This window comes from Meleagris gallopavo, chromosome 21, assembly GCF_905368555.1.
Source record: "Meleagris gallopavo chromosome 21, MGAL_WU_HG_1.1, whole genome shotgun sequence".
Classification (NCBI taxonomy): Eukaryota; Metazoa; Chordata; class Aves; order Galliformes; family Phasianidae; genus Meleagris; species Meleagris gallopavo.
Window position 1 is genome coordinate 5,315,533 of NC_139424.1, and position 22,244 is coordinate 5,337,776.

The 22,244-nt window shown below is 49.5% G+C and overlaps 2 protein-coding genes across 2 annotated transcripts; both read right to left on the minus strand.

Moving 5' to 3' along the window:
• Window positions 1-15: 15 nt before the first annotated feature.
• RILP (Rab interacting lysosomal protein) lies at window positions 16-4,143 on the minus strand. Its single transcript, XM_010721724.2, has 8 exons — window positions 3,837-4,143; window positions 3,426-3,549; window positions 3,075-3,196; window positions 2,722-2,913; window positions 2,479-2,645; window positions 2,226-2,348; window positions 855-938; window positions 16-611 (listed from the first exon to the last, which is right to left on the minus strand). The coding sequence occupies exons 1-8, from the start codon at window positions 4,083-4,085 to the stop codon at window positions 467-469; spliced, it is 1,206 nt and encodes a 401-aa protein (XP_010720026.2). The 5' UTR covers window positions 4,086-4,143; the 3' UTR covers window positions 16-466.
• A 54-nt stretch (window positions 4,144-4,197) lies between these two features.
• Window positions 4,198-22,220, minus strand: PRPF8 (pre-mRNA processing factor 8). Its single transcript, XM_003211741.5, has 43 exons — window positions 22,080-22,220; window positions 21,881-21,990; window positions 21,633-21,801; window positions 20,861-21,025; window positions 20,546-20,764; window positions 19,764-19,976; window positions 19,368-19,493; window positions 19,185-19,290; window positions 18,552-18,742; window positions 18,245-18,364; window positions 17,978-18,167; window positions 17,691-17,810; window positions 17,248-17,382; window positions 17,006-17,135; window positions 16,428-16,624; window positions 16,114-16,320; window positions 15,861-16,024; window positions 15,403-15,529; window positions 15,082-15,274; window positions 14,547-14,734; window positions 14,084-14,322; window positions 13,847-13,993; window positions 13,388-13,598; window positions 12,994-13,110; window positions 12,660-12,907; window positions 12,300-12,479; window positions 11,681-11,816; window positions 11,296-11,465; window positions 10,864-10,993; window positions 10,562-10,708; window positions 10,183-10,343; window positions 9,713-9,904; window positions 8,975-9,212; window positions 8,597-8,725; window positions 7,913-8,026; window positions 7,597-7,770; window positions 7,150-7,343; window positions 6,724-6,963; window positions 6,499-6,640; window positions 6,008-6,148; window positions 5,600-5,739; window positions 5,242-5,444; window positions 4,198-4,515 (listed from the first exon to the last, which is right to left on the minus strand). Exons 2-43 carry the CDS (start codon window positions 21,978-21,980, stop codon window positions 4,361-4,363), a joined length of 7,008 nt encoding a protein of 2,335 aa, XP_003211789.1. The 5' UTR covers window positions 21,981-21,990; window positions 22,080-22,220; the 3' UTR covers window positions 4,198-4,360.
• Window positions 22,221-22,244: the final 24 nt, after the last annotated feature.

Below are 22,244 nucleotides of genomic sequence, written 5' to 3' on the forward strand. Positions count from 1 at the left end.
TACAAAGACAGAGCAGAGGTTGCAGTGGGCACCTCGTCAGAGAAACAAGAGCCCAGTTTATTTTTGATTCCAGTCTCAGAGCTGGGAAGAACCTGATCCATGTGGATGGCTGTGCCCCCATAAGCACGAAGATTGCTGAATTTTTCCAATTTCCAGAAGCAGGAACAAGTCCCAGCACAAAACCAATTTACCCACATCCGAAACGTGCTCCCAAAGGCCACCCAGCCCTCACCAGTGCGTGCTCAGCCCGGCGCAGGGAACGCAGGGCAGCACCCAGACAGCCCTCCATCTTCACATTGCAGGGATAGGAAGATGTTGGGAAGGGATGATGTGAAACACCCACGTGGGGCAGGATGGGGCAAGGTGCCCGGAGGTGCCGAGCTGCTCTGTGCCGGCTGAGCATCCCAGCTGTGCACCACACTGTGCTCTGTGGCTGCAGGTGATGCCATGGTCAGATCCAACAGGGTCAGAGTGCTGGTGTGGCTTGCTCTGGTCTGTGCTCTCCCACCTGCTCCTGCTGTGTGTCCAGTGAGTCGATGATTTCCCAGGCTCCGGAGCAGCTGGGTATGGGGGGGTCTTTGCTGCTGCTGCCCTGATACCATAACCCAAAGCTGTGGAGAGAGCAGATAGCAGGCGTGGGGGAGAGGAGTCTTTCTGGGAAGCAGCTGCATCCCATCCTCCCTCCATGTGTGCAGCTATGCGGCAGCCCCAAGGAAAGGGGCACCCCCAGGATCCAAGCACACCCTGTTCTGCAGCAGTGTCCTGGGATAGGCACTGAGCTCAGCAGGGATTGGGCGCACAGCTGAGCCAAAAATCTCCACCCCACCAGTACCTGAGTGTGGGATGGAACTTACAAGCTCCTGATTTTGGATTCTGGAGGCGGAGCATCCACACAGTCTGCACCTCGAGCAGGGAGCCAGGCGCCCTCCTCTTCGTCGCTGCAGCACAAAGTGGGAACAAAACCCAGACTGAGTGCTGTCCTCCCCAATTCCTCACCATCTGCCGCTTCCCAAAGCCACTGCTTTGTTCCAGCCCACAGATTTCTTCTCAGAAGGCAGCTCCAAAGCCCAACACTTGCTCAGCAGCTGCTTTGTCCCAGCTGGCCGCAGCAGCAGAAGCCACAGCCCACGCTGCAGCCTGTGGGCACCCAGCCCTGGCACATTGCTCGGGGAACTGTGGCTGCTGCCATTGCCTGGTGAGGCTGCAATAGGGCATCCCCAGCCCTGCAGAGATGCCAGGGCTGTGCTCGAGCTCAGCCTCAGGGGTACCATCAGCAACACCAGCTGCAGCATGGGGTGATGTTGGGGACAGCCAGACCTGAAAAACAGCAGGATGGCACCCCAAAGGATGGCAGGGAAGGAACTCATAGAGCAGGAGACACTCTGGGTGGGCAGAAGGTGAGCAGTGTCTCAGACTTCTGGGCATACAAGGGCACAGCTCCCACCAATGAGGGAAAAACAATAAGGAAAAAACAAGCTGTGCTGACTGGGGGAAACCCCCTGCTCTCCTGAAAATCTTGTTCTGCCTCTCCCACAGCTCTCATAAAGGGTTTGGGCAGGTGGGGAGGATCCATCCCTACCCCAACCAGCCCAGACCAGCAAGCCCCAGCCATGAGCGTTGCCAAGCAAACCTGCCCTGCTTGCTCCATGCAGCACCAACAGCAGAGCCAGGACCACTACGGGCTGAGATGTGGCCTCAGCTCCAGCCACAGATCTGCTCCAGGCTGCACAGACCCCCCGTGCACCCCAATGCAAGCAGCAGCTGCAGGAGGTTGGAATAGCAGAGAAGAGCTCAGCCCTCTTGAGACCTTTATTAAAACCCATGCAAGGCAGTGAGATACAGCTCTGCTTCCCCTCCTGGTGCTGAGCAGATCTGGAACAAATGCTACCCAAAGATGTCTTGCAGGGAACATCCCCAGTGCGATTTCCACAGCTCATGGACTACGTGCCCCACCACCTTTCCTCCCCGCTGTCATATCCATACAAGGAAGAGCAGCACACATGGAGCAGGCATGTGACATGTGACAATGATGTGAAAGCATCAGCAAAGAGCCCAGCCCCGCAGCACTGTGCCAGGGCACCCAGCACAGGCATTGAACCTTTGCTCTCTGGCAGGAGGCAGGGACGAGGCCAGAGCCCAGGGCTGATCTCTCACAAGTGCCAGAGTGCACAGAAGCACCAGGGGCAGTGTGCAGGACGTTCCATGCTGCCTGCAGCTCGACTCACCTACTTGCTGACTCCTCTGCCGTCCCCAGCATCTTGGCTCTGATTTTTCTTCTCTGCTTTTTGATTGTCGACTTCATTGCGTCCAGGAAGAAGCTGGGGATTCTCTCTTCATTCAGCAGCTCCCTGGAACAGGGATTGCCCACGGGTTAGCTGAGAGCTTTGCAAGTAAATGCTGCCTGGGGCTGCCAGGAGCACTCTGATGGGCCATAAAGTGCTACAGGGACAGGAGGGATGGGGCTCTTGGAGGGCTCACCGCTGGTAATAGGCCAACTCCTCCTGCACCAGGAACAGGTTGGTCTTCAGCTCGTTCCGCTCCTGCAGGATCTGCTGCAGCTCTTCCATGGAGAAGCAGCACTGAGCCGGGCTCCTGCCCGCATCCTGGCACGGCGGCTGCTCCGCAGGCAGTGGTGCTGCTCCTTCCTGAGGATGGGCAGCATGAGGGGTGAAGCGCAGCCCCCAGAGCCGTGCTTTGGCAGCCCCAGGTCCTCCAGCTCACCTGGTTGGGCTGTGGCAGCGGTGCCTCGGGGGCAGCCCTGCTCCTCCTGCTCATTTCCCTCTGGGTTTGCAGCACAGCGGCCTCCAGGTCCGACTTCTTCTCCAGAGTGCTCTTGAGCTGCGCCTGCACCACGGCCACTTTGTGCCGCAGCTCCTCGTTCATGGACATGAAGCGGTGCAGCTGCTCCTGCAGCTGGAAGGGCAATGACAACCAGGAGTGAGGCACAGCAGCACTGCTTGGCCACCACCCAGGACCTCAGCGCAGTGTGGGAATGGCATCTGCCCCAGCGGGATCACGAGTAGCAACATCAGCCCCAGGGGAGGTGACATGAAAGCAGGTCCCCAGGCACTCACCGCCTCCGTGTCTCGGCTCTTGCAGACGATCTCATGAGCCTGGGCACGAAGCTCATCCCTCTGCTTGTCCACCACCTCCTTCAGCCGCAGCATCACCTCTCGTTCCTTCCGCACTGTGCTGTCTGTGCCCAGAACGGGGGAATGAGTGTGAGCAGCTCCAGGGACCCAAAGACATCCTTGGGATGCCCGTCCCCACCACCCTCCTGTCACCTCCTGGGATCTCAACTCATGCCAAAGATACTCCGCCCCAAAACCTATGGGAGTCTTGGGGACTCCGTGGCTTGCAGAAGGCAGCGCTCCCACGGGGACAGGCGGTGGTGGGAGAGCACCCCAAGCTCACCAGACACCCACCTTCCTGGTGGTGGCTCTCCGCCAGCTGCCCCAGGAGCTGCTGGTTCTGCTCCTCCAGCTGGGCCAGGCGGCCTCGCAGGGCTCGCTCCCGGCGCTCGGCCTCCCACAGCCTCTGCTCCAGGTCCTGGGGGACAGGGACAGCTGGGTCAGGGCCGGGCTTGGGGGGCTGGCGACAGCTTGGTCTGAGCCACGCCGAGGAACGAAGGACAGTCAGCCCTAAGCCAACCCCAAGGGACAGCACCGCCCCCGAGGACACCTTCACAAGGATAAACGCCAAGGAAGAAGAGCCACGCGAGGCACTTGCCCGCAGGGACACGGCAGAGGGGTGAGCACCTCCCTGAGGGAAGGCGCCCGGGGAGGCACCGGGAACAGTTCCCTGCTCCCCAAGGCTCCCAGCACCGCCCCACTCACCTCCTCATCCTGCCGCTCGGCCAGCAGTGCCTCACCCTCGGAGCCCACCGGCGCCACCAACGCCTCCAACAGCTCCAGCAACCGCACAACCGGCGGCACCAATCCGGCCACGGCGTCGGGTCCAAAGCGGCCCGAGAGACGGCGCAGCTCGGCGCCCAACGCCTCCGCCATGCGGTAGACGTGCGGCGGGGCCAGGCGGCCCGGAGGCGTTCGCCACAGCGGCTCCGTGCCCTGCGCTGGCTCCGCCATCGGCCCCGCCGCCACCGGACGTGGCCCCGTGAACGCTCCGCCCCGTCCCGCCCCGTCCGGAGCCGCCCCGACGAGGCGGGCGCCGTCCCACCAACCTCCATAGGCAGCAGCGTTCAGCTTTGTAAAAAATTTATTAAGCCACTCTAAGACGGTACAACCAACGGGACGTCGCGGCTGGGACAGATGGGGGGCAACGTGAACACGCGAAGGGGGGCACGAAAAGCAGGAGAGGATGTTGAATATCAACAGTACTAAGAGTTGTCGGGATGGCAGGATTAGGCGTAGAGGTCCTCCCTGTCGGCGGAGTAAACCTCCCCCTCCTGCAGCAGGGCGAAGTTGAGGAAGTGAGAAGGACGATGGACCTCGTGGTAAAACTCCTTGGGGTTGGCGAGCTGCAGCTCGTACTTCATGTTGGGGTCGTGGCGAACACCTGGAAGAGAGTTCACATGTGAGCCAGCACTCCAGGTCCCTTCCAACTCGGGATATTCTATGATCCTTTATCCACATGGAAGCTCCTCCTGTCCTCACCGCCCATCAGGAGCTTAATGGAGCCCTCTACACTCGTGAGAGAATTTTTAAGCAGAGCAGCAGGAAGTTTCAAACTCACAAAATCATCACACTGTGCTCCACGGCTCCCTCCCTCAGAGATTTAGAAGCAGTGACACCATGATCCATTCTGGTAGAGGAAGTCAAGCATTTTGTCTGCCCATCTCTTCATTTCCTGATCCCTTTTGCAGCTGTCTGTGGTTTCACCAAACTGGTGTACTCATTCCAGGACCCCCACTACCCTCCCCTGCTGGGCACAGCTTTTCTTTTGCATTTTCCATTATCATTTCTTCTTCCTGACAGACATTAATTATTCGGTGGCAATATACCAGACACTACAACCCAGCAACAGAAGATGGTCTCAGGTCTGATTTTTCCCCTGTATCAGAGTTTGCTCTCTTGCTGCCTCAAATCATTAAGAACTGACATCCCAGTACGGCCACCAAGGGAAGGTCAAACTACAATGCTAATATAACCCTGCCAGCTACTCAGAGAAGGTCAAGCTTCAGGACACATAAGGAATGCTCCCCTTAAAGAGCTATTTCCTTCTCCTCCCCCAAGCTATTCATGCTGCCTCTCTTCCTGCCCCTTCCCTGGGCAGTCAGCTCACCCATGAAGTTGTAGTTCCAGGATCCCTGTGCTGGAACCATGAAGAAGCCAAGGAATCGATCTGACAGCAGCATCTGCACCCTCTCATAATGGGATGGCAGGTAGCCCTTGGGGTTGTTCCCTTTGTCCGTGTTCTGCCTGCCCCACTCGTAGCCACTTGGGGTCAGTTTGTAGGCTGTCAGTGTGCAGGAACCTGGTGTAAAACTGAAGGAGAGCAGAGAGACGATGTGGGTTACATTAATTTGAGACAGAGGAAAACAAGAAACGAGTAAACAGACCCTTTCTGCCACATTTTTAGATTGAGACCTTAGTGTGTTCCCAAGAAGGGACCACAGCACAGAAGCCCTGCTGCCTCTCACCTGCAGGTGATGATGATAGTTTTCTCCCCATCCCAGGAGGGGTTGTCAGCCATGACTTTGGCATGGGTGGTGACATCCTGTGGTGACAGCTGCGGGGACTCATTTGGTTGGGTATGAATCCACCCCAGAGGTTCCATTTCCTACAGAATGGAAAGTGAAAACCATTTACTCAACAAGAAGAAACTGAAAGCCAAGAGAAAGGTATTTTAAGAGTGCTTAAGTATAGTACAAAGTACACAGGGACTAAAGGCTTCACCCTTTCACCTGATCCCAGACTGGGCAGACTTCAGATGTGAGTTACTGAGGCAAACACATTGGAACTGAATGGCAGCAAGACTCCCCTGTCACCTGGGTCTGTTATGGAAGTGATGACCTTCCACCCTCCCCGGGAGCAGAAGCTCAACTCACCTTGAGGTACTCATGCTGAGGCAGCTGCCCTGGGAGATGCACAGTCTGGTGTGTTCCCCACTGGGGTACCATCACAATGCACCGGATCTCCTTCACTTGGGGATTATCAGGAGGGCTCACTCCATAAAGGTAACCTGCAATCTAGGAACACAAGCAAACACCTACTTTACAAGCCTAGAAGAGACCTCCTATAACCATGTGAAAGTTGGTGGGCAAGACCTTACGTCCTACAGCATGTTTCTCTTGCCCAGCAGCTCCTCACTAGAGTAAGGTCACACCATAGTTATGCTCTGTACTGAAAGCTCTTCAGGCCACTGAATCTGGCCTGAAAAAGCCTTTTCGACCTGGGATGCACTCAGCCACAGAATGGATGTCTTTCTCCAGCCCAGAAACAGCAGCAAGCTCCCAGCCTTTCATCATGAGGCCCTGGGAGCTGCCTGCCTAGGACTGGTGCATGCACAGACACCCTAACAGCCTTCTTACACACTTACCTGGGCTCGCAGATCTGAGATGCAGATGAATTTCTTCAACACATTCTTGGGAAGAATGTATGTATAGCCTGTTTCCTTTATGTCATCTGATGAAACATAAATGTGGTTTGTTCTCAGGTGGAGGTTGGCTGCAGAAATCGCTCTGTGAAGAAAAGGAGATGGTTATAACAGGGCCCACAGATCTCATCTTTTCCAACTGTGTAACAGCTCTGTCTTCCCTCCTACCTGACTCTCCACTCAGTCTTGGAGGAGAAAGTCTGGGTTTCATAGTTGCTGGTTGTGGAGGTGATGATTTCATCCCCATGTTTGTTAACAGTGCGGGTCTGTGTGGCTGTCAGCTGTGACTGCTCCTTGGTTTGCTTCTCAATTTCTGCAATCTGCTGTCTCTGCTGAGAGGGGGCAGAGATCTCCATGCCCAGGATAATGTCTCGGATCTCTGACTGTGTTAGGGATGCAACATTCACACTGAAAGAGAAAATCCCTCATGTCAGCCACACATCAGATCCATCTCACAAATACAAAAGCTCAGAAGGCACACACAAGGCACTACAGAAAAATGAAACGAGACAAGAGGAAGGACAAAAAAAAAAAATCACATGATACAAAGATAAGGAAAGGCTGATGGGATTCTGCAGCAGGACAGTAGCTTACTTGTTCTTCTTGCCATAGTCAGCAAGGATCAGATCTTTCAGCTGCACCTCCACCTTGATCCATTCCTCATCTGTCAGGGTTGGCCAGATGTGGTGAGGCTCTGTTATTGTTGTCTTGTCTGGTTTCAGAATAACTTTGGCTCTATCATTATTCACATGCAGTGCTCGGAGAATAAGAATCAGACGTGAGAATGCCTTGGAGAGAAAACAAAACAAAAGATGCAGCCTGTCAGAAAGAGAGCAATGTATTTGGTTTTCTTCCATCACACCACTCCTCTGCTTGGGCGCAATGAGAGCACGTGAGAATTATCAGTAAATCAATCTGAACAAGAATTCAGGCAGACCAAGAGCAAGCTCTCTGGAGCAAACATGGAAGGACTTCTGAAAGCCTGGCTCTTGTTTTGTGCCAGTGGGAAAGCAAAGTGCAGATTATGCATGACATCCTCACCGTGTAGGAAGAGATGGTTTTCAGCCAGTCATCGTAGAGATTGAAGAGAACCATCTGAGGTTCAGTAGCCTTCAGGATGAGATCACCAAATTTCTCCACTTTTAGACAGGCCTGGAAAGGTAGCTGCAACTCGGAGCCTTTGATCACAATATTGGGGAAATCCAGCAAGTGCACCTGGAGTTTATTGAGAAGAGGAATTAATTCACAATTATGCAAAATATTAGTCCAGATTAAGCCCTTCCCGGGAACACAGAACTGTTCTGCAACCTCACCAAGATTTTATAATGCCCCTGCATTGCACTGTGTGCTTTGTTACCTCAAGTGGGTCCAGCATGCCCTTTCGAGTCACTATGATCTGCTTAGGCTGCTCCTCCACAGGAAGCGAGCGGATCAAGGCAGCCACCTCTTCAGCAGTCTTCCACTTGGCCAGCTACAAAGAGACAGTTGGGTTAGAAGAATATCTCCTAGCTAACAGCAAAGTCTTCGCATCTCTTGGAATCAGAGACGCCCAAACCAAATTCTAAAAATACAACAGAAATTTATGGCTTGTTCCAGACCTGTGACAAGGCCTAACATTTCCCTCTTAGTGATCACAGAGGGCAGTTCCCATTCCTAGAGTTCAGTTACTCCTGACTGGCTTGCAAAAACAGCTGATTACACCACCTCCCTGGCTTCAGCACCTCACAGTCTTTGCACTGCACAGGATGTTCGGCTGTGATTTGCTGTACCAGTGAGCACAGCACCATTTCTCAAGTGCTGCTTGACACAGGCTCTTTGCAGCTCAAAACATCACGACATCACTGTCTGCATTCTTACACTTTTTTATCTCATGCTATTGGTTGCCAGAGCACAGGTTATGCACTAGCAGCAGGGGCTCCAAACTTGTTTCAAGGCAGGAAGAAAGACCTTCAGCAATGCTTTCTGCTCAACTGAGTATTTCAAAACATCAGTGCATGTCCCTGCCTCACTGCCAAAAGCACAAAAAGCAGCCAGGTCCCACCTGCCCGAGACGCTTCTGTCCTGCCCACACAGATGTGTGGATGATCTTCAGGAAGAGCTGTCCGGTCCTAGGGTTGAAGATGAAAATGGCTCCATTGATAGGTTTTGTGGTCAAATTCCCTTCAAAAGTCTGAGAAAATATGAAGTGGAAAGTCCAGTGAGATGAATGCAGCCTATCCAAGCATTTACACAACAGCTGACTGTTAAAAGCTTTGAACAAGAACTACGCTGGAAATGCAAGGACTGCTCTGTGCACACTGCAGAAAATTTGGGTGCGTGTTAATTCCTAGTTTTCCCTCAGGCACACCTCCTCAATCACCTGAGCAAAGGACATTTACAGCCCCTATCCTTCCCCCTTAAGATGCAGCTCTGGCCTTACCTTGTGAATGGTCACTCTGTACACATTGGTGTCATCCACAAACCAGATGATCTGGTTGGAGAAGAGCTCTCCATAGTTCTGAGAGGAAAGGTAAGGTTCTGTGGGCTCAGATGAGTACAGCTGCAAGCCCTTGCGGATTCGTTCTCTCAGCACATACAGTGCAGGATTTGCTTTCATAATTTTAGCCATAGCCTGCTGGATCAGAGGTTTGCTACCAGGGAACCAGTTCCCATATGCGCTGAAGAGGAAAACAGAGAGAAACAGTTGTTGCCATCAGGTTTAAGATGAAAGGACAACAGCACAAGTCTTCATGTGCAGCGGACAGGCACCTTCCTGCCTGCTGTCTACTAGTGGATGATTTCTTTTGTGATGTTCTTGGAGCTGTTCAGCTACTTCTTTTCCTTACTCTTCCCTTCAGTGGGAAACCACAGCATGCACGTGCAGCAGTCCCACAAGAATTGCATCTTCTTCAAGTGTCTTACTAGAGAGGTCTGCTTGATGGGACACCTCTGCCTTGCTCTTTCATGAAGAACAGCTGTTTCTCCTCTTACAGATGGCCTTTAAACAAGGCCTGTCCCTGAACCCCATCTGACAGAGATCTCTTAAGAACACAAATGATTATGAGCTGAACCATTATCACAGCAACTCCTGCCTGGCACACGGCCCAGTGTGAAGATGCACTAAGAGACATCCATAAACTATCAATTACAGCTAAAATACAGACAGTGCAGTTCTTACCTGTGTAAATTATAGGCCAGATCAATGGCAATGAGCACGCCAGTGGGAGATGGATAGATACTCATGTTGTCTGTAGTGTAGTCCAGGAACTTGGCTCTTGCATAGCGCTCAATATCATGGGAATCATAATCTCCCCAGCGCAGCTGGATATCTATCCAGTACTTCTGAGTGGTGGTGCTGTCCATCACATCTCTAAGAAAGCAAGCCAGAGTAATTAACTCTCCTACAGTTGCTGCACATCTCTTTGGCAGAGAGTAACTGCTACCAAGCCTGATCACTGAAGCCAGGTACAATACACTCTATTGAAAAGAGAACATCTACCCATACCAGCCCTGCACTTTCTAGGCATGATTATGTCCTCCTGCATACCCAGAGAACAATGTCAGCCCTGGGCTGCCAAGATATAAGGCCTTTTGCTCAGGGACAAGCTCAGCAGCTCTTCTCTGCAGAGATAAAAGGGAAACACTCACTTGGAATCTGCAAGCAATGATGGACGTGACACATTCCACTTGTAGGAAGCAAAGAGGAGGATATCTGCACATGAGGAATTCATCTTGTATGATTTTCTAGGATGGATTGTCTCCTTCTGCACTGTCTCAATCTCTAGGGCATCCAGCTCCTGATCAAACACCTGGGGAAAAGGCAGTCAAAGGCGAGCTGTGTTCAAACAGTTCAACTAACAGAGCCTATCCACAATGCAGACATAAGCAGGTATGCAGGAAAATCCACTTTCCTCCCCTTCTCTGTCAACTGAGTAGAGGAGTTGCTTTGCTAAGGTCATGACCAGGAGGCTGTCAGTACACAAGGACTGAGCGTGCACTGAACAAACCTAGTTAACACACTGCTCACCTGACACAAATCCATTACAATGCTCTCGTGGATCTTCTGCCACAAGTGAGCTCGGAAAATCTGAATGAGAGAAATCTTCAGCGTGGGGATCTTGCCATGCATAAATATACCTGTCAAATCCAGCTGCACCTGAAAGCCAACATATACCTGCAAATGAAAAACAGGTGTGAGAACATGTAACAGCACAATTGGTGAAGTTTAGAAAATAGAACAGAAGGCTTAGATCTACGGTTCACCTAAAGAACCAGTTTAACTGCTCTCAACTCAGCACAAGTTCCTAAAGGCTAATTCCAGATACTTACATTGGCTCTGTTAATGGTAGGAGACCACCACAGAGTAAATCTTCTGTTTGGAATCTGATTCAAACCCGACCTCTGGGCATTTGTCAGTTTCTTCCACTTCATGGACTCCTCAAAGCCACTGGCCTTCTCCCTAGAAGAGACAATCAACCGTGTTAGATGCTCCTAATCACAGCTGATTTTCATGGACCACATAAAACAGAAGCGAGGCACTAGCATACAAGGAGCAAGGACTGCTTAGTGTAAAGAACTTTCATGGAATCACATGCATAAATCTAGTTACGGTGCAATGCCAGGTACCCTCAAACTGAACTATATGGTGTGCTCCTGGAAAACAGGACAGCTCAGCAGAGTAAGTGTAGCTTGAGCCAAGAATTCCTCCTGGTGCATCGCTAAGCTCCAATTTGCACAAAGCCAGATCAAGGTTTCTCTTACCAGAAGAGACCCTCCCATGTGGGGAAGTAAGTGCCCTTGAAGAGAGTGTGCTCCAGGATCCCCTCCACTCCACCCAGTGCTTGGATCATATCAGTGCGGTAGTTGTTCAGGTTCCACAGCTTCCCATCGTGGCGTTGATGTGTCCACCAGAATGGGTTCTGTTTCAGGACCTGTAAACAACAGCCCACCAGTGAGCAGCTCTGCATTCAGATCATTTAACTATGCTGCACTAATTTCAGGAACCAAGATGATGTCAGCTAACAAGTAAAAAGCCTCATACACCCAATTCTGGAAGACACAGCTCATCTACAAGTTTGGCTAGTACCTCATAGGCAGTATCTAAGATGATGCCTGAAATTCACACTGAGAAATTCCCTGTCAATACCTGATACTGCTTGAAGTCAGTCCTGACTCTCCATCCTTTATCATAAGCTAGGGTATGCCGGTCCTTCTGGAAAAGGGTATTAATACGAGGAATTCCTCTGTCCCAAGAGTCCTCCAGATCTTCCAGTGTCAGACGCCTGAAGAAAAAAAAAACATCCCCACACTCTGTTACCTCTCAATTTTATGGCAGTGCATTAATATTTCAGGCGATCACAAGAGATCACAGAAAGAATACAGATTTCAAGACTCTGGCAGGAGAGGTTCTAAAATGACTGACACTCAGAAGCTCAGAAAAGCATCCATAGCCATCACTATAAACAGGCTGATGTCAAACAGCCAAAAGGAAAAGCCTGCCCTTGTGAGAGAGCAGAACTAAGGAAATGGGTCTGACATCAGCTTTTCCTGGCACCACCTGGCATATCATTTGCCTTCAGCTTTGCCGAGGCTGTACTGCTTGCAGAGTTCATGCCTTCTCCAGAGGTAAGAGTGCACTTTGCAGGCAGTTTGTACCATATATCAGAGGCCCAGCAAGGTCTGCACAACTCAAGCAATGCAAGGTTTCCCAACTCTGCCTGCCCCCCAGCAGACAAACACAGATCTAATTGAACATGGAAATATACCTGTTCTGGGCTATGGCCTCTTGTCGCTTGAGAGCATATTCTGCCCACACTCTCTGTGAGTCAATGAACTCGCTCTCCCACGGCTGGATGTAACGATACAAATTTGGGATGAGCTGGTCCTCCTCGTGACTCATCCCTGAGCGAAAATGAGTAATGCCAACATCAGTCTGCTTGGACCACCTGGAGCACAGAGGCAGAAGAATGAGCAATGGGACATCACCAGTCACATTGGTATGACCTACAGCAAAGACCTATCTGTGTAGCAGGTTGTGGCTTAACATTCCCAAATATTTTAATGGGAAAGAATATCTAACAACACTTAAATCACGTGGGCATTTCAGATAGGGCAGTATTACTCACCTCAGGTCAGACTGTGGGATGAGAACATGTCCCATAGAGAGCATGCCCAGACCTCCCAGCTCTTTAGGGGTGTAGAACACCACAGGTGGGAAACGGCTAGGCATTTTGGAATTCAGACCAATTTTGATTCGAGTCTGGATTTTATTCTCACACTTCACCAACAAGTCAAGCAGCTCCTGAGTATTTACAACAGCTTCCCGGAAATATGTCATCAGGCCAATCAGAGCTGTATTCCATTTATTGACAATCTAAAAAGGAAAGCAAAGGATCAGTTCTCAGCTCGTTTTTCAAGCATCTGCAGGAAGTTCTGTCACACAGCTCGCTTCCACCTTACCTTAGTGAAGGTTGTAGAGCCAGATGCCATGAGGATCTGCCTCACTCTGTTGTGAAATCTCTGCATAGACTCATCGTCAACGCGCAGGAAGCACTGAGCTGTGCGCTCCTTGGTGACCTGCGAGAGCACAGGGCTATGGGTTACTTACAAAGCACAGGAAGGGAACAGTCCAAGCAGTTTTGTGTCCTCCCTTATCGCTCCTCAATGATTTCCCATCCCTCACAGGAAAGAAAGCTCCCAAATTAGTTTTAGTTCCACCTGTCGATGTGCTCAGCTACACAGCTGACAAACACATGCTGCCAAGCACTCCCCCAGACAGGTACAAGCCTTGCTTTGATGCTGGGTACAGACAAAGCAGGGACTGCTTTCCCAGCCTGCCAAACTCTCCCCCTACCTCATTCTGCAGGTTCCAGACACCATCCTTGTGGGTGAACTCCTCATAGCTGGTGCGGCATTTGGGCAAAATGCGACACTCAAAACCACACATGTTGAACAGCAAATTGGGGTTATCCTTGCTGTAAACAGACACGAAGCTGTTCTCCCACTGCACTGTGGTGACGGATCGAGGCAGGCGGTTCTTGATATCCCAGAACACAGCACGGCCACTGAAACAGAAGGCAGGCACAGTGAGGCCAGGCCCTGAAACTAAGGTGAAATGCGAACTGGACAAGTTCTCACTGCTTTCTCAGCACTATGGTCTCTCACATCAATCGCTCTCTGTCAAAACTATGACAAAAATCTCCTCATCTCTTCATCCTTTCTTGAGTACTTGCCTGTCAACCTCGAATACTTATTCATCACAACTAATTTTCCCACCACTCTACTCCTTGTGTTTCCAGGCTGCATCACTTACAGGTTGACATCATGCTTCATGAGGCGCATCCGAGCATCCCGAGGCCAGCACTTCTTATTGTTGTAGCCTACAATGTTCTCATTATTGGGATCTGGATGCTCTGTCAGGTACCGCTGAATCAAGTCCCTTGCCTCATCTGCTGTAAACCTAGAAAATGAACAGAAGAGGATCTGTGGTGACACAAACATCTTCCTCAGATGGACTGCCCACACAGGTAAGGACCCAGAGAGCTCTCACCTGAAGAAGATGTGAATGCGGTCGATGTATCTGCAGAAAAGGCGAATGGGATGGGCCACCTCAGTTGCAATGTCTTGGAAGCTGAGGAAGTCATTGGGCATCTGGGGAGGTCCAGCCATTTCACTGGCACGGTGCAGACCCAGCACCAGCAGGTCCATCACAAGCCCATAATACTGGACAATGAAGGAAGCAAACTGCAATCCACGAATAATCCCGTAGGAGTTTGTGTGATTCATGTCCTGAGGAAAAAGAAGTGTGAGAAACCTGACTGTCACAAACCCCAAAAACATTTATCTGAGGAGCTGCTTTTCAGCAGGGCCCAACAGGGTTTTTTTACTCCCTAATTACATCTTTCCCCAGCAAGTCCTGTATCCCAGTTCCCCCTTCAGCACCACCACCACCACCCATGGGTCACAAACCACTCAATTATACAGTCCACACATTTTCTGACAATAATCATCACCTTGTAGTTGATCACCACGTTGTTTTTTGCTGTCATGTAGTCAGCAATGTTGTGATCAACAATAAGACGCAACAGCCTGTTGAGTAATGTCAGGTCAATCTTCTCATACATCTTCTCAAATCGAGATTCCAGCATCACATTGCATTCACCTTCACTTGTTTCCCAAACATCTTGCAGATTATTAATGCCTGAGGAGACAAATAAATGAGTCATGTTACATGACGTGGAAGTTTTGAGTGCAGAAGCAGCTTTCCAGGCATGAGAAGTCAGCATATTTTCTGTAGTGTTTTTCAGCTCCTTTCTTCCTTCCAGTCTACCCAGAAATTGGAACAGAAATATGTAATCAACCACAAATGTTACAGAACTTCTCTTCCTCCCCAGTGTTAACCTACAAAATTCAGCTTCAGAGTGCAGCAACAAATTATATTACTGCTGCAAGTATCAAAATTCAGCTTTTGAGTGGACTCTTCAACAGCAAGCTCCTGATAAAAAAAAAATAAGCTCATTTTACCATGGAACACAAGACCTCACTAACCTTGGCACCACTTGTACACTAATAGTGGAGGAGGCTCAGTGTCAGCAGGCTTGATCCAAGGAGGGAAGAGTCTTCTTTTATCAGCCTCATACCACAAGTACTGATCCAGATAAGCATCTGTGATTTTCTCCAAGGGCTCAACATCATAAACAGGAACCAGGTGGCTGTAGAGATCCATGAACTCAATGCCAACCTGGAAAAGAGAAGGTAAATTTGAAGCCTATACCTAACAGAGAACACTCTTGATAGCCTTGCTGCCATTCTGTACCTGAACACAGTACAAGTTTTTTTGTATTCTCTGGTTTTCACCACGCTACTTACCTCCTTGAAGGCTCTCTGAGTTAAAAGGTGTCGTTTGATTCTGGACAGAGCTTCATGAGGATTGTCATAAGCCTGTTCAATCAAGCCCAGCTCCTCCCTCTGTGACTGATTCAGGCGAGATTTCACACTGAAAGTGAGAAAGAACAACAGTTTGTGCACTCAAGCACAAACAAATATCTGCTGCATTGAACTGATGAAAGGTAAGTGTTCAACCAAGCTGCTCAAAACAAGATCTCTAATTCCTCACAATTCACAGTCAGCCCCAATTGGCAGAGTACATTAAGAATGCCCAGGCAGCTTTGGCAGTACAACAACCTTACAGTCTCAACCTGCCCATTCTGGATAAATGTTACAGTGTACTCAATTCCAGGAATAAAGGATAACAAAATAATTTCAGAAGCCTTTCCCAGAGCAGATGTCTGACCCTTGAGAGAAATCGGTCACTTCCCAGTGCTTACCTGTAAGCTTCCTTCAGCCTCTCCAGGGCCAATATGAGCAACTTGGTATCGTGCTTGTAGGACAATGGGGGGAATGGAATGGGTGAGAACCTCCTGCTTTCCAGCCAGTGCACTGTGGTTGTGTACACAGCAACGGCCTCTTCTGCGGTGATGTAAGGCCCATCCTGCACAACCACAACACCATGATTAGTCAGCGAAAGTTTGCCTGTGGATACAGCACCAACTTGGGCAACCTCAGGCAATACAGAAGTACCTTCAGGTAATTATGCTGCCGCTCCTGCTCAGCTTTTAAGTAGAGTCTGGTCAGCCGGCCCAGATTCTTCTTACAGACAGTCTTGTCCACAGTGGCACCCCGACGGATACGCTCTCTGTTGTAGTGAGCTGTGTTTGTCCACCAGTCAGCTTTTGCCTTCACATACCTCAGGATCATGTTCTCAATAGGAGTTGGCAGCCCGGGAACCTGGGAAGGGAGAAGTAACATCAGGGCAGGAGAAGTAGGAGCCCTTGTAAGAGCAGTTCAGCCTGACAGATGTTACAATTGAAAGAAAGGCCAAAAGAGGGACTTACCTTCCAGGGGATATTGGCCTTCCAGCACCGCCAAGCCTCACTCAGATGCTGCAGGATGGTTCTGGCTTTGTTCTGTTTGATCCCTTCTGGCATCATGTCCAGAATGTCATGCATAACAGCTGCCCTCAGCTCCAGGTCAAAGTGAGACTCCACACGCTGCTTTGTGACAGTCTTTGCTACACCCTTTGAGTGACGGCCTGCAAAAAGCAAAATACTTCAGCAGTTCAGACATTACTGAGCAGTGCTGCTCTTCTTTGTATTAAAGGAGCATCCTCCAGAGAGGTGCAGGATGCCAGAAGAAATTCAACTGCTACATCATTGGAGATGTTGGAATACATGATCAGGAGGCTATTGACTCCAGAGTGCTATGGATCAGAGAATCCCATTTCCACTTGGAAACTACTGTGGATACGCTGGTGTTGTAAGAGCTCTAAAGAGAACAACAGCCACTGGGACTGATGTGGAATACAGGCATAGACCACCACTTGGAAGAGAAATCTGAAGTTTAAGCTGGCAAGCAAACAGCATTAATCTTTACCAGACACCCCTCGTGTCCAAGATTTACACAATGTGCTGACCTTCAAACTGCCTGGCCAGCAGATTCCCCAGCCAGCGTTCCAGCAGTGGCGTGATGCCCCTCATGAAAAACAGCCACACTCTCCAGCCTGGAGCCCAGAAACCACAGCCTGGACCTTTGCCCACAGGCCCCTAGAAGAAGAGAGACATGGTAACAACAACTCATTTGCTGACACTCCAAAACACCTCTCTTGTTGCTCAGTTTACTTGAGGTCAACCACCTCACTAGAAAAGTGGAACTTACTGTGTTAAACCTGTAGTAGATGAGATGTTTCAGGTCCTTGCACATACGAATCTGCCTCATTAGTTTGTACTTGTATCTGTACATCCCTGTCAGCTGACCAACATGGGCAAAGATGTACTGCAAGCCATCTGCCAACTGAAACACAATGGACACAGTCAGAGATAACAATAAAAGCTACACACATTGCCTCAAGAAGCCAGGCTTATTTTGTAACTAGGAATAGAGTGCATCCAAAGCTCCTACCAGTCACTCATGAGATAACCAATTAATGTAAGCTAACAGCAGAATTTCACACAACACTGTATGTTTTCTCCACTGCCTTCTTCTCCAAAACACTGCAACAATCAGTCATTTTGTGCATTCTGTATAAGCCCATCCTGATATTCCTTCTCTCAACTTCCCCTCCCTACCTTTGAAAGAAAAGAAGAAAGAATCAGGCCTACCTGAAATGCATCTACATTTCCAAGTCTGTACTGGACGTGGCTGTCCACCACCAATTTAGTCAGCCTCAGAACCTCTCTGCACAGATGGAAAGCATTACCAAAACGGGATTTTTTCCTTTCCTGGGAAAGAAAGAGATTCAGTATTTCTGTAACAATGTTGCCTAAGAGTCAAACAGCTCCAATTTAGTCTGTACAACAACAGAACAACTGAGTCACTGCAGTCAGTATTACATTAGCTACTACTTAAATCTTCAAGTAAACTTTACTGTTAAGAACACGGGTTGTACCTTAGTGGTGAGGGTCTTCACTGGCTTCAGGTTAAAGTTGTAGTCCAAATGAAGGTAGTTCAGGTTCTTTCTGTGGATCAGTAAGTTCAGCATATTGTAGCCCTGGCGACACACCTGCAGGCCTACTTCCACCCAGTCCAGCTTTGTTGACTGGAAAAACTTCGTAGCCTTGAAGGAGCGGAATAGGTACCTGAAGAGAGAATAGTCTTTAATTAGCTGAATCCTTTACCCAGCTCAGCAGTTCCCCACTGAATAGGTCCCATTTACCTCTTCTTCTGGGCCTTAGGGGGTCTGTGCTTGAGGGCATTTAAAACATAGTATTTCAGCAGCTTCTGATAGGAGACTCGTACTTTCACTGGCTGGCCAGCTGGGCAGTGCTCACGATACCTAGGGGTGAAACAGACTTCAAATTTTCAGATAACTTACATTCCTTCAAAAATGAGTCTACAGACTCTCTTAATATCTCTAGAAACCAAGCAAACTTCACAAGATCCCTTTTTTTCCTCACTGTAACATACCACTAATATTAATGTCACAATCGCTAGAATATGCCGTCCCCACAGGAAGAACTCACCAGTTCTTGACCAGTGGGATGTCAAGAGCTCTCCGAGTCCTCCCAGACCTCAGATTGAATGGCCGTGGGGCCCACAGCAGGGCAATGCCATTGGCTGTGTTGTCTGTGTAAAGTGGGGTATCCTTCAAGAAAGGTTCCACAAACTCTGGTAACTCAAACTCTTCATCATCATCAGGCAGCGGTTCCTGACTCTGAAACCAGAAAACACACAACACTTGTTTCCTGGATGATTCAATGCTTCAGCTTAGTTTTCTAAGTTAATAGAGTAAAAAGCATTTCTTTCTTGTCAGGGAATAAGTGCAACAATGCTGATTATCTGAGAAGCAAAAAAACACTCTAGAAGGTGCCTACAGACAGAATTACCTCTGGCTACCTGTCAGAAGACCATAAAATAACACTGCAATTTAGGCACTGAACTTTATCCTAGAGACCACAGGACACAGCTTTGAGCAATTACAAAAGACAGAAAGCAGCTGATAACTGCATGAGATTTTTCTTTGTGAAAGCACTTGTGCTTTCTCCTGAAATAGGTATGCATCTATGCCGTTATCAGAAACAAGGTTACAAAAAGATGCCAAAGTCCCATTGCCTCCACACACTTTTTATCGTAGGCTCTCCTGGACAGTGACTCACCTTAACAGAATGTCTGTGTGAAATGGGATTGATCAGTGGATCGAAGTAAAAAGCTGGGAGATCAGGATCTTCTGTTTTAATGAAAACAACGTTTGGAGTATGATACCTACAACACATAACGAGTATGAGAGCATGCTGGTGGCTTCTCCCTCCTCTCCTCACCCTTGAGACTGTTGCGCTTACCAGGTCAGGTGGACGTGGTGGGGAAGGTTATTGTACAGGTATGGGAAAGCAATTTTGTACTCTGTCCTGATTGGCTGCCTGATGATAATTTTGTTGATGTCGTTGAACTCATTCCAGTCTTCATCCCTCAAATAAGGCAAAAAGAAATTGTCACACAAGCATTTGGGGAGACAAAAAGACAAATATTCTTGGCCAAAGATGCAGTATCAGTGCCTTTCCTTTAGCTTATTGTTCACAGTAAGAACCACTGTCCAAAGCAACAAGCATATCACAGTGCTAAAAGAGCAAATGCTCAGAATTAACTAACCCAACAAAAGGTGCATGATAACAGATCAGTGACCCTCATGATCTTTTCCCAGATAACTGCCTATCTTTACTCCGAGATTTAACACTTACTGCAGATTGATGTCTCTAACAAGAGGCTCAAACTTGGGACCTCCAGGAATAGCCATGTTCAGAGCCTTGGAAGTGAAAAATGCTTTCAGGTCAAACAAATAGAAATAGTTGTCATCCACAAGGTCAGTGAGCAGCTGATTGGCAAGCCGATACAGCGTGGACATCATGGGCAGAGTGAACTGCCAGCGCTGGTAGGTAGAACCATTCACGTACCTGCAGAGAAACAAAGCATAGGGCACTCATTACACAGCCAGAAGACAACTGGTCCTTTACCTTTCTGCTACTTGCAGAAAATATTAAGGACAGCTAACTCTTGTCCCCCTTCAGACAGAAAAGTAAAATTTACAGGCTTGTTGAAGATTTCTTTGGACTGCATCTGCCCAGCTCTCCTCCATTTCCATATCCAAACTAATGTCTGACAAGATTCAAGAGCCTCCAGCGTGCAAGCACACTCCATATTTAATATATAAACTCAAATATAAACTAGATGATCCAGGTTTTCATTTTTATGGCGTGGCAAGAAACATCAGATTTTTACCTGCCTGAACAGAGAGGCCTTGACTGCCTTCCCTCAGACAGAGGGATGACTTTACAGCAGTCAGATTGCCCCTCCTATCCTTGAGGGAAGGTCTTCTCATCCCACCAACATCACTCATAGACCAACATTATACAAGCAAAAGTAATGCACTTCTGCATACGTGTAATTTACATAGCACATAAAGATTTTGTTGTTTAATTTCTTAAATCCCCACAGTGAATTGTGCTATCAGGCAGGCACATACTTTCTATTGTCTTTCAGTGGCTGGTGGTCATAGAACCAGTCCAGTACTGGGGCATCTTCCTCCGGATCCAGTTCAAGCTGAATTGCTTCCAGGGGCTCCACATCTAGGATGTTATCAGCGTAATCCAGAGGAGGTTCTTCATCATCAAATGGGGGAAATCTCATCCTCTTGAAGTGACGTCTGTCCCTTTTCTCTCGCCTCATCATAATCCACATGGACCTGGCAGAAACCAGAGACCATCACACGCTGCCTTTATTGTGGACGCACAGTTATTCACTCACAGTGTCCCCCCAGAGTTAGGGAAAAAGCACTTACCCCCACTGTGCAATGTACACTGGTTCTATAACCCAGGGAATCTCATTCACAAAAGAGATGGCTCCTGTGATGTGATACAGGACTGGAACATCTCTAATTTGCTCCCAGGGCATAGGCATATTCTCCAAGAGCTTGAGAACAGCGTGAGGCATGTACTTCAGAGCACTACAACCAGAAATCAAGGAAGATCATAGTTGGAAGGCATCTCCAGAGAACAGTTGTCTGTCTGCAGCAAGTTCAGTCACCTGTATACCTCCCACTCCTAAAAACTGCTCAGCTAACCTGCTCATAAAGGCCTCCAGTGATGAACCCACAAATTTTTTTTACTATCCTGCTTCATAGATTCCACTACCAAAAGGGTTTTTTTCTACTGGTTGGCTTCAGAGAGATTGTTATAGATTAAAAACATTCAAGAATAATAACACTAAAAAATACTGAATGAGTTTTTATGGGTAATTCTACATTAACGCAACAGTCTGTGCTTTGCACGAGACAGTTCTCTGAGCCCAAACAACAGAGAAACACCCACAGAACATTTTAATCACACACACACAAAAAAAGCTGATTAGTTCATAATCTCCCCCCAAAATCTGTTTTAAGCTATATGCTATTCAGAACTATGCTTTCCCTTAAGAACTCCAAGCATCGACTTCCTCAGCTTATCCTCTCCTGCACCCCGCTGACACCCTCGTGCTGCGATGCTGCTGTCTGAGCACAGCTGCCCCCGGGAGCCCTGCGCTGAAGGCGCTGCCCCTCAGGGGGAGCTCCGTACCCCAGGTAGACCCGCTTGTCGTGGCGGAACTTCCTGTTGGTCATGTCACCGTGGTCGCGGATGATTTTCCGGACGTGTTCGGGAGGCATGTCCTCCTTCTGCGCGTCCACGAAGCCGAATTTCCTCTTTTCCGCATAGCGCTTGGCCTGCAGCTGCTGCCACTTGCGGGCTGCGGGAACAGAGAAGCAACGGGATGGAGTCAGGCGCGCCCCGTTTGGCTAGGCGGGATGGGGAAAGGCCTCACGCACCTTTCTCCTGCAGCTTCTCCTCAGACATGTAGTCGGGCAGCGGTGCCATCGGGGTCGGCACCGGCGCGCAGCCGCCGCGGTACGGGAAGACGGCGGCCATGGCGACGCACCTGCGGGGAAGGAAGAACGGGCTCAAAGCGGGATCGCGGCTCCCACCGGACCCTCCCACGTCCCTGAGGCCCACCCCACCCGCACACACCGGCCGCTGCGACGTCCCGCACTTCCCAACAACAATGGCGGCGCAGCCCACCGCCACCGCGCCTGCGAGACCCGGATGTGGGCGGCGTGCGCAGCCAGAGGGCTCGTCCAATCAGTCTTCGGGCAGCCTGACAGACGGCGAGAACAGCCTATCAGAGCGCGGAAA

Excerpts from the sequence above, each read along its gene's own strand:
- RILP (XM_010721724.2), bottom strand. The coding sequence starts at position 4,085 with ATGGCGGAGCCAGCGCAGGGCACGGAGCCGCTGTGGCGAACGCCTCCG. Across the intron at positions 3,197-3,425 it reads GGAGAGCCACCACCAGGAAG|ACAGCACAGTGCGGAAGGAA; the intron begins GTGGGTGTCTGG and ends TTCTGGGCACAG. Across the intron at positions 2,646-2,721 it reads CGCTGCCACAGCCCAACCAG|GAAGGAGCAGCACCACTGCC; the intron begins GTGAGCTGGAGG and ends GCCCATCCTCAG.
- PRPF8 (XM_003211741.5), bottom strand. The coding sequence starts at position 21,980 with ATGGCCGCCGTCTTCCCGTACCGCGGCGGCTGCGCGCCGGTGCCGACC. Across the intron at positions 15,530-15,860 it reads AGGCTGAAGGAAGCTTACAG|TGTGAAATCTCGCCTGAATC; the intron begins GTAAGCACTGGG and ends TCTCACTTTCAG. Across the intron at positions 8,027-8,596 it reads GACAGAAGCGTCTCGGGCAG|CTGGCCAAGTGGAAGACTGC; the intron begins GTGGGACCTGGC and ends GTCTCTTTGTAG.